The sequence below is a fragment of the Rutilus rutilus genome, assembly GCF_951802725.1.
Source record: "Rutilus rutilus genome assembly, chromosome: 20".
Lineage (NCBI taxonomy): Eukaryota > Metazoa > Chordata > Actinopteri > Cypriniformes > Leuciscidae > Rutilus > Rutilus rutilus.
The window spans coordinates 35,438,936-35,449,318 of NC_140225.1; the positions used below are offsets into that span (position 1 = coordinate 35,438,936).

Genomic DNA, 10,383 nt, shown 5'->3' on the forward strand with positions numbered 1-10,383 from the left:
CTACATTGAATTTCACACACTTTTGCGTCACCATATGCACGCAGATTTCCCCCCCATAACGCTCGTCTAAACGCAGAATAAAAAGTGATCACTTTTGCGTTTTCTCTTCAGATCGTTTCCGTGTAAACGTAGCCTTAGTGTGAATGTTCTGGAAGTGTTTGCTTGTGTACTGAAGAGTTACGAAGCATCCAGTCATGCCACAATAAACATTTAAATAATTGATGCTTTTTTAAAGTAGAAGAATTTTACATGATAAATATAAGCGATCATTACATTTAGAGATTGACCGATATCGATTTGTTTTATAACCGATACCAATTATTTGTATGTTTAACTCAATTTGCGTATCTACCCCGAATTGATAAAATAAAATAAAATTCTGAATCAAAACTATAAGGAAACACCAGTAATTTGTTTAGGCTTGGTTTGTAGGGAATTCCAAACCTGCACACATATATTCAAACGCACATAATTATAGAACCCGTTCTTAATGCGCATCTGAACGCCATCAGCGTTTCTCACAGGTTCGCTAAAGTCTGTGTAGAGAGAATGGTGTCGTCTTGGCGGCCCTAATTTAAAAACAAATGATGGTTGCGACGGAAGCGAATCAATCGAAACTAACTTTAGCTGGAAAATAACTTTATTAAAGAACCGCTATAAAGCCAAAACAATCTTACGTTATATTATACATTTATCTCTGTGAAGCTGCTTTGAGACAATCTACATTGTTAAAAGCGCTATATAAATGAAGATGACTTGACTTGACTTGACTTGACTCAGTGCTCAACACGCTTAGTGCTCAACACTCTCAGTCCTCAACACGCTCAGTGCTCAACACTCTCAGTCCTCAACACGCTCAGTGCTCAACACTCTCAGTCCTCAACGCTCTCAGTCCTCAACACGCTCAGTCCTCAACACTCTCAGTCCTCAACGCTCTCAGTCCTCAACACGCTCAGTGCTCAACACTCTCAGTCCTCAACGCTCTCAGTCCTCAACACGCTCAGTGCTCAACACTCTCAGTCCTCAACGCTCTCAGTCCTCAACACGCTCAGTGCTCAACACTCTCAGTCCTCAACACGCTCAGTGCTCAACACTCTCAGTCCTCAACGCTCTCAGTCCTCAACACTCTCAGTCCTCAACACTCTCAGTCCTCAACACGCTCAGTCCTCAACACGCTCAGTCCTCAACACGCTCAGTGCTCAACACGCTCAGTGCTCAACACGCTCAGTGCTCAACACTCTCAGTCCTCAACGCTCTCAGTCCTCAACACTCTCAGTCCTCAACACTCTCAGTCCTCAACACGCTCAGTCCTCAACACGCTCAGTCCTCAACACGCTCAGTGCTCAACACTCTCAGTCCTCAACGCTCTCAGTCCTCAACACTCTCAGTCCTCAACACGCTCAGTGCTCAACACTCTCAGTCCTCAACGCTCTCAGTCCTCAACGCTCTCAGTCCTCAACACGCTCAGTGCTCAACACTCTCAGTCCTCAACGCTCTCAGTCCTCAACACGCTCAGTGCTCAACACTCTCAGTCCTCAACACGCTCAGTGCTCAACACTCTCAGTCCTCAACGCTCTCAGTCCTCAACACTCTCAGTCCTCAACACTCTCAGTCCTCAACACGCTCAGTCCTCAACACGCTCAGTCCTCAACACGCTCAGTGCTCAACACGCTCAGTGCTCAACACGCTCAGTGCTCAACACTCTCAGTCCTCAACGCTCTCAGTCCTCAACACTCTCAGTCCTCAACACTCTCAGTCCTCAACACGCTCAGTCCTCAACACGCTCAGTCCTCAACACGCTCAGTGCTCAACACTCTCAGTCCTCAACGCTCTCAGTCCTCAACACTCTCAGTCCTCAACACTCTCAGTCCTCAACACGCTCAGTCCTCAACACGCTCAGTCCTCAACACGCTCAGTCCTCAACACGCTCAGTCCTCAACACGCTCAGTGCTCAACACTCTCAGTCCTCAACACTCTCAGTCCTCAACACTCTCAGTCCTCAACACGCTCAGTCCTCAACACTCTCAGTCCTCAACACGCTCAGTCCTCAACGCTCTCAGTCCTCAACACTCTCAGTCCTCAACACTCTCAGTCCTCAACACGCTCAGTCCTCAACACTCTCAGTCCTCAACACGCTCAGTCCTCAACACGCTCAGTCCTCAACACGCTCAGTGCTCAACACGCTCAGTGCTCAACACTCTCAGTCCTCAACACGCTCAGTCCTCAACACTCTCAGTCCTCAACACGCTCAGTGCTCAACACTCTCAGTCCTCAACACGCTCAGTCCTCAACACGCTTAGTGCTCAACACTCTCAGTCCTCAACACGCTCAGTGCTCAACACGCTCAGTCCTCAACACGCTCAGTCCTCAACACGCTCAGTCCTCAACACGCTCAGTCCTCAACACGCTTAGTGCTCAACACGCTCACTCCTCAACACGCTTAGTGCTCAACACGCTCACTCCTCAACACGCTCAGTCCTCAACGCTCTCAACGCTCTCAGTCCTCAACACGCTCCGTGCTCAACACTCTCAGTCCTCAACACGCTCAGTCCTCAACACGCTCAGTCCTCAACACGCTCAGTCCTCAACACGCTTAGTGCTCAACACTCAGTCCTCAACACGCTTAGTGCTCAACACGCTCAGTCCTCAACACGCTTAGTGCTCAACACGCTCACTCCTCAACACGCTCACTCCTCAACGCTCTCAGTCCTCAACACGCTCCGTCCTCAACACACTGTGCTCAACGCGATCAATACTCAAAACTCTCAGTACTCCACATGCTAAGTGCTCAAAACGCAATCAATACTCAACACGCTCAGGACTCAACACGTTTGTTCTGCTCATGTTGGGAACTGCTGCTCCACCAAGATCCATACAAGCACCTTATTTGGCATTCCTCTGAAAAAAAAAACATTTAAACATCAACTTAGACGTGCACAGTTGCTCTGCCATCGATCCGTGTCAGATCCGTTAATGATGGTTAAAACTGATGTGTTTTCTGTGCACAAATAATGACTGTTTCACTCCGTCATCAAACTGATGTCCCGTCGGTTCTCTTGTTGGGGAGAAAAACAAGCAGAGCAATGATTTGAAAGTCACTTTTTGTCAACCGAAGAATTAATAAATGATAGTCTTCTCTGCATATGATGCTGCATACTACGAAATATTTGAATGAAAAGTACACATCAGCTTTAAATTCTGGACTAATATCTGCATTTCTAATAGCACTCCATTAGTCTACAGGTGAAGGTGGACATCAACCGCTGCTCTAGTTTAGATTGGCCTGCTGTGAATCATGAATATTTCAACCTACGCCACAGAAGTTTGGCCTCTCTATCGCCATCTGTGGCTGATCCATGAAACTGCATGTCACCATCAGAGTAGCACTCATGGTTACCTGCACGCTGACAGTAAAAACTTCTAATTAAGCTTACAGAAGTAAAAACATCCTACGAGCAAATAGGCATTATGTCTGCCACTGTGGTTTTGTCACCGGTTGGCAATAGGTGACTTACAGTGAGATCAACGAACGTCACTGTTTAGAGTGGTTACAGACATGACATAAACACACAAGATCTAGTGACGTAAGCCTGGAATTCACCACAAAAAAACCCACAGCTCAAAATGTAAATTAATATTGTAAGCTTGCTTTAGTGAATTTGGGTAAAGAAACAAGACTGTGTTGAACACAGATTGTTTTTACCACGTATTATCTTGAGTTAATAGATACATAGTTGAATAGCTATATAATATCTGAACTAATAATATGTTTATTGTGAGCATGGAGCATTTTGTACGGCTGTGGAGTTTGTGAGTGTTTCAGCAGTAGTAGTGAGTCAGAAGCACATGCTGTCTGCTGTGTGACTGATTCTTTCACTGCATATCCAGATCCGCTGAAAAGCCTTAGTGGATCTTAGTTTAGGCCCTGTTTACACGAGAACGCTCGCGGGTGAAAACGTAAAAATATTTTATCAGATGTGCCTTTCGTTTAGACAGTGACGGCGTTTTTGGGGCTTAAAAACGCACAAAAGTGAAACCACCCTCCAGAGTGGAAATCTTAAAAACGCTCCACCGTCGCGTTTCCGTCTAAACGGTAAAAACGCAAAAGTCTGCTAGACAGTGAAGGCACCCATCAGTGCTTCACATTGCCACCTAGCCGCCTGGAGTGCATACTACATTGAATTTCACACACTTTTGCGTCACCATATGCACGCAGATTTCCCCCCCATAACGCTCGTCTAAACGCAGAATAAAAAGTGATCACTTTTGCGTTTTCTCTTCAGATCGTTTCCGTGTAAACGTAGCCTTAGTGTGAATGTTCTGGAAGTGTTTGCTTGTGTACTGAAGAGTTACGAAGCATCCAGTCATGCCACAATAAACATTTAAATAATTGATGCTTTTTTAAAGTAGAAGAATTTTACATGATAAATATAAGCGATCATTACATTTAGAGATTGACCGATATCGATTTGTTTTATAACCGATACCAATTATTTGTATGTTTATGTGCCGATATATATTTATTTATTTATTGTTTTATTTAACACTTTTTTAATAATGTAATTTTTGTAATTTCACTCCCTCCTTACATACAAAACAAAATACACTTCTACATCAATAAATAGTCTGAAAGAGTGCATATACACTCTTGTGTATGTATATAATGTGTGTGTATATAATGCACTGTCACTAAAGTGTCTTTTTTTAGGTAAACAAACAGGTAATGAATATTGCATGTAAAAATAATTCTAACAAATTAAAAAAGCATAAAACATTCTAAACCGTCTGAATAAAATAACATTACTGCTGTCCTATTATTTATAACAACAAATGGAGAACATAAATAAATAACAGGACGAGTCTATCGACTCCCCATAAATATAATCATAAATATGAGCATTTGTTTTAAAGTAGTTTTAAAGGTTTATGTGTTGGTTGATAGGCTAAAGAGTGAAGGGAATGGAAAACGCTGGAATATTCAGTTACCGAGTCTATTTCATCTGGCATGTTATCAGAATTATTAATCATGTTTTTGTTGGTCTAGATTATGAAATACCTGACTGTGTGCGTTTACAAAGAACGTCTCTCGCGAAGATCATAATTAATTCCCACATAGTTGTAATTATTTATATGTTTTTTAGCAAAATAAAAGTAATATAGTAGATGTTAATATAATTTAAGGAGTTTTGTGTTAAAAGCTGCATACGGTGGCCATGCTGAAACACCAACCCGGTGAGTGAACGTGACTTCACGAGACTAATGATGAGCAGGCAACATAGAGAAAATTAAATTCAGCACTTTTATTTCAAACATGTATTCTTTTTATTTAATTCATGTAAAGTTACGTCTTTATTGAGACAGGACTTGGCGGATTACGTTACTCTGTGAGTTCGTCTCTATTTTTTTTTAGCGCCAACTTTAAACTACTTAAGCATTTATGTAACATATCATATTTGTGCTTATCTCATTTGTGCATTGTTGGCTGTTATATTAAATAAAGTTTATAATTAAGGGATGCGAGTTATTTTACCTTTGAACACCGTTGTTGACTCGTCTCCCGTCAGACGCTGTGGTATAATGGCGGTCTTGCGTCCAATTCTCAAAACGGTGAATCCGATATTACAAAACCGATACCAATTATGGGAAAATGCTTAAATATCTGGAAAAATATCAGGAAAACTCACAAATTACATTACATTGCATGTCATTGTTTTCTCTTTTAGTGCCGAGCTGTTGCCAAACGTCTCACCATCGCAGAAAAATCACGTGAGACTTTGACGGAGGAACTGAAGCTGGCTAATCAGAACATCACTCGCCTACAGGTACTAGCAGACGTGCTCGGCTAAGCCAGTCCTTCTGAAGTCTGTAGTTTTGGTGACGTGTCTCTTTTGGTGTGTTGATCAGGATGAGCTCAGCACCACGAAGAGGAGCTATGAAGATCAGCTGAGCATGATGAGCGACCACCTGTGCAGCATGAACGACACGCTCAGCAAGCAGCGCGACGAGATCGACACGCTCAAGCTAGCCTCCAAGGTCAGACTCCTCACGCTTCAGATATTTGTTACAAAGTGATAATGAACACCGTGTTGAGTTAGTGTTGTTCAGACTCTGTGTTGTTCAGACTCTGTGTTGTTCAGACTCGGCGTTGTTCAGACTCGGTGTTGTTCAGACTCTGTGTTGTTCAGACTCTGTGTTGTTCAGACTCGGCGTTGTTCAGACTCGGCGTTGTTCAGACTCTGTGTTGTTCAGACTCTGTGTTGTTCAGACTCGGCGTTGTTCAGACTCGGCGTTGTTCAGACTCTGCGTTGTTCAGACTCGGCGTTGTTCAGACTCTGCGTTGTTCAGACTCGGCGTTGTTCAGACTCTGCGTTGTTCAGACTCTGTGTTGTTCAGACTCGGCGTTGTTCAGACTTGGCGTTGTTCAGACTCGGCGTTGTTCAGACTCGGCGTTGTTCAGACTCGGCGTTGTTCAGACTCGGCGTTGTTCAGACTCTGTGTTGTTCAGACTCAGCGTTGTTCAGACTTGGCGTTGTTCAGACTCGGCGTTGTTCAGACTCGGCGTTGTTCAGACTCGGCGTTGTTCAGACTCGGCGTTGTTCAGACTCTGTGTTGTTCAGACTCGGCGTTGTTCAGACTTGGCGTTGTTCAGACTCGGCGTTGTTCAGACTCGGCGTTGTTCAGACTCGGCGTTGTTCAGACTCGGCGTTGTTCAGACTCTGTGTTGTTCAGACTCAGCGTTGTTCAGACTTGGCGTTGTTCAGACTCGGCGTTGTTCAGACTCGGCGTTGTTCAGACTCTGTGTTGTTCAGACTCGGCGTTGTTCAGACTCTGTGTTGTTCAGACTCTGCGTTGTTCAGACTCTGTTGTTCAGACTCGGCGTTGTTCAGACTCGGCGTTGTTCAGACTCGGCGTTGTTCAGACTCTGTGTTGTTCAGACTCTGCGTTGTTCAGACTCTGTTGTTCAGACTGTGTGTTGTTCAGACTCTGCGTTGTTCAGACTCTGTTGTTCAGACTGTGTGTTGTTCAGACTGTGTGTTGTTCAGACTCGGCGTTGTTCAGACTCGGCGTTGTTCAGACTCGGCGTTGTTCAGACTCGGCGTTGTTCAGACTCTGTGTTGTTCAGACTCTGTGTTGTTCAGACTCGGCGTTGTTCAGACTCGGCGTTGTTCAGACTCTGTGTTGTTCAGACTCTGTGTTGTTCAGACTCTGTGTTGTTCAGACTCGGCGTTGTTCAGACTCGGTGTTGTTCAGACTCTGTGTTGTTCAGACTCTGTGTTGTTCAGACTCGGCGTTGTTCAGACTCGGCGTTGTTCAGACTCTGTGTTGTTCAGACTCTGTTGTTCAGACTCTGTTGTTCAGACTCTGTGTTGTTCAGACTCTGTGTTGTTCAGACTCTGTGTTGTTCAGACTCTGTGTTGTTCAGACTCTGTGTTGTTCAGACTCGGCGTTGTTCAGACTCGGCGTTGTTCAGACTCGGCGTTGTTCAGACTCGGCGTTGTTCAGACTCTGTGTTGTTCAGACTCTGTGTTGTTCAGACTCGGCGTTGTTCAGACTCGGCGTTGTTCAGACTCGGCGTTGTTCAGACTCGGCGTTGTTCAGACTCTGTGTTGTTCAGACTCGGCGTTGTTCAGACTCGGTGTTGTTCAGACTCGGTGTTGTTCAGACTCGGTGTTGTTCAGACTCGGTGTTGTTCAGACTCGGTGTTGTTCAGACTCGGTGTTGTTCAGACTCGGTGTTGTTCAGACTCGGTGTTGTTCAGACTCGGTGTTGTTCAGACTCGGTGTTGTTCAGACTCGGTGTTGTTCAGACTCGGTGTTGTTCAGACTCTGTGTTGTTCAGACTCTGTGTTGTTCAGACTCGGTGTTGTTCAGACTCGGTGTTGTTCAGACTCGGTGTTGTTCAGACTCGGTGTTGTTCAGACTCTGTGTTGTTCAGACTCGGTGTTGTTCAGACTCGGTGTTGTTCAGACTCGGTGTTGTTCAGACTCGGTGTTGTTCAGACTCGGTGTTGTTCAGACTCGGTGTTGTTCAGACTCGGTGTTGTTCAGACTCGGTGTTGTTCAGACTCGGTGTTGTTCAGACTCGGTGTTGTTCAGACTCGGTGTTGTTCAGACTCGGTGTTGTTCAGACTCGGTGTTGTTCAGACTCGGTGTTGTTCAGACTCGGTGTTGTTCAGACTCGGTGTTGTTCAGACTCGGTGTTGTTCAGACTCGGTGTTGTTCAGACTCGGTGTTGTTCAGACTCGGTGTTGTTCAGACTCGGTGTTGTTCAGACTCGGTGTTGTTCAGACTCGGTGTTGTTCAGACTCGGTGTTGTTCAGACTCGGTGTTGTTCAGACTCGGTGTTGTTCAGACTCGGTGTTGTTCAGACTCGGTGTTGTTCAGACTCGGTGTTGTTCAGACTCGGTGTTGTTCAGACTCGGTGTTGTTCAGACTCGGTGTTGTTCAGACTCGGTGTTGTTCAGACTCGGTGTTGTTCAGACTCGGTGTTGTTCAGACTCGGTGTTGTTCAGACTCGGTGTTGTTCAGACTCGGTGTTGTTCAGACTCGGTGTTGTTCAGACTCGGTGTTGTTCAGACTCGGTGTTGTTCAGACTCGGTGTTGTTCAGACTCGGTGTTGTTCAGACTCGGTGTTGTTCAGACTCGGTGTTGTTCAGACTCGGTGTTGTTCAGACTCGGTGTTGTTCAGACTCGGTGTTGTTCAGACTCGGTGTTGTTCAGACTCGGTGTTGTTCAGACTCGGTGTTGTTCAGACTCGGTGTTGTTCAGACTCGGTGTTGTTCAGACTCGGTGTTGTTCAGACTCGGTGTTGTTCAGACTCGGTGTTGTTCAGACTCGGTGTTGTTCAGACTCGGTGTTGTTCAGACTCGGTGTTGTTCAGACTCGGTGTTGTTCAGACTCGGTGTTGTTCAGACTCGGTGTTGTTCAGACTCGGTGTTGTTCAGACTCGGTGTTGTTCAGACTCGGTGTTGTTCAGACTCGGTGTTGTTCAGACTCGGTGTTGTTCAGACTCGGTGTTGTTCAGACTCGGTGTTGTTCAGACTCGGTGTTGTTCAGACTCGGTGTTGTTCAGACTCTGCGTTGTTCAGACTCTGCGTTGTTCAGACTCTGCGTTGTTCAGACTCGGCGTTGTTCAGACTCGGCGTTGTTCAGACTCGGCGTTGTTCAGACTCGGCGTTGTTCAGACTCGGCGTTGTTCAGACTCGGCGTTGTTCAGACTCGGCGTTGTTCAGACTCGGCGTTGTTCAGACTCGGCGTTGTTCAGACTCGGCGTTGTTCAGACTCGGCGTTGTTCAGACTCGGCGTTGTTCAGACTCGGCGTTGTTCAGACTCGGCGTTGTTCAGACTCGGCGTTGTTCAGACTCGGCGTTGTTCAGACTCGGCGTTGTTCAGACTCGGCGTTGTTCAGACTCGGCGTTGTTCAGACTCGGCGTTGTTCAGACTCGGTGTTGTTCAGACTCGGTGTTGTTCAGACTTGTTCAGACTCGGTGTTGTTCAGACTCGGCGTTGTTCAGACTCGGCGTTGTTCAATAAGGCATGTCATAATGTGATAAACAGGAAAATAAGGATCAATTATGCAAACAGAGTTCATTTCATCCATAAAGCAGCTCTTTAGGAAACAGTGATGTCATCATCAGATCCGTTCAGCTCCTATCCAATAGTGTCAGTTCAGTCAAGTCAATAATATTGCTGAATATTCATAAAGAGTTCATAAAGAGATTGTAAAATTGATCCATATGAATGGAGGGGTCATCTAAGTCTTCTGATCGCAGATTACAGATTTAATGTAGACTTCTCGTATGAACAGTGATCTGTGCGTCTGTGGAGCTCGTCAGATATGATCAGCTGAAGTTACTTTTGTCTGATTGTACTTTTTGAAGTGGGAAAAGGTTGGGAAAAAAATGGTGGGATAACTATTGCTAAAATTTCTAAAATTATGTTTCTGAACGAGTTCTTGATGAAATCTAATCTTTCCTCTGCTGGACTCTTGCAGGGAAACTCAAAGAAGAACAAGGGCCGATAACGGACAGACATCAGATGAACACCTGCGTTAGACACACACCAGTGACACGAGACAGGAAGAGCTGCAGAGTGTGTGTGTGTGTGTGTGTGTGTGTGTGTGTGTGTGTGTGTGTGTGTGTGTGTGTGTGTGTGAGAGAGAGAGAGAGAGAGAGAGAGATAGAGTGAGTGTGTGTGTGTGTGTGTGTGTGTGTGTGTGTGTGTGTGTGTGTGTGTGTGTGTGTGTGTGTGTGTGTGTGAATGTGTGTGTAATTAAAGCATGCATTTTGTTTCTTCAAGCAAGATAGTGTTTGTTAGAGAAATCACATATTGCCTTACACACACACACACACACACACACACACACACACACACACACATCACAC

The 10,383-nt window shown here is 45.3% G+C and overlaps 1 protein-coding gene across 2 annotated transcripts in view; it reads left to right on the forward strand.

Moving 5' to 3' along the window:
- ppp1r21 (protein phosphatase 1, regulatory subunit 21) overlaps nucleotides 1-10,159 on the forward strand; it is a 48,210-nt gene extending 38,051 nt beyond the window's left edge. For both annotated transcript variants that reach the window (XM_084391434.1, XM_084391435.1), the window contains 3 exons: nucleotides 5,724-5,822; nucleotides 5,905-6,033; nucleotides 9,993-10,159. In XM_084391434.1, the coding sequence (XP_084247560.1) occupies nucleotides 5,724-5,822; nucleotides 5,905-6,033; nucleotides 9,993-10,022 (258 nt within the window). In that variant the 3' untranslated portion in view covers nucleotides 10,023-10,159. The remainder of the gene's footprint in view (nucleotides 1-5,723; nucleotides 5,823-5,904; nucleotides 6,034-9,992) is intronic.
- Nucleotides 10,160-10,383: the final 224 nt, after the last annotated feature.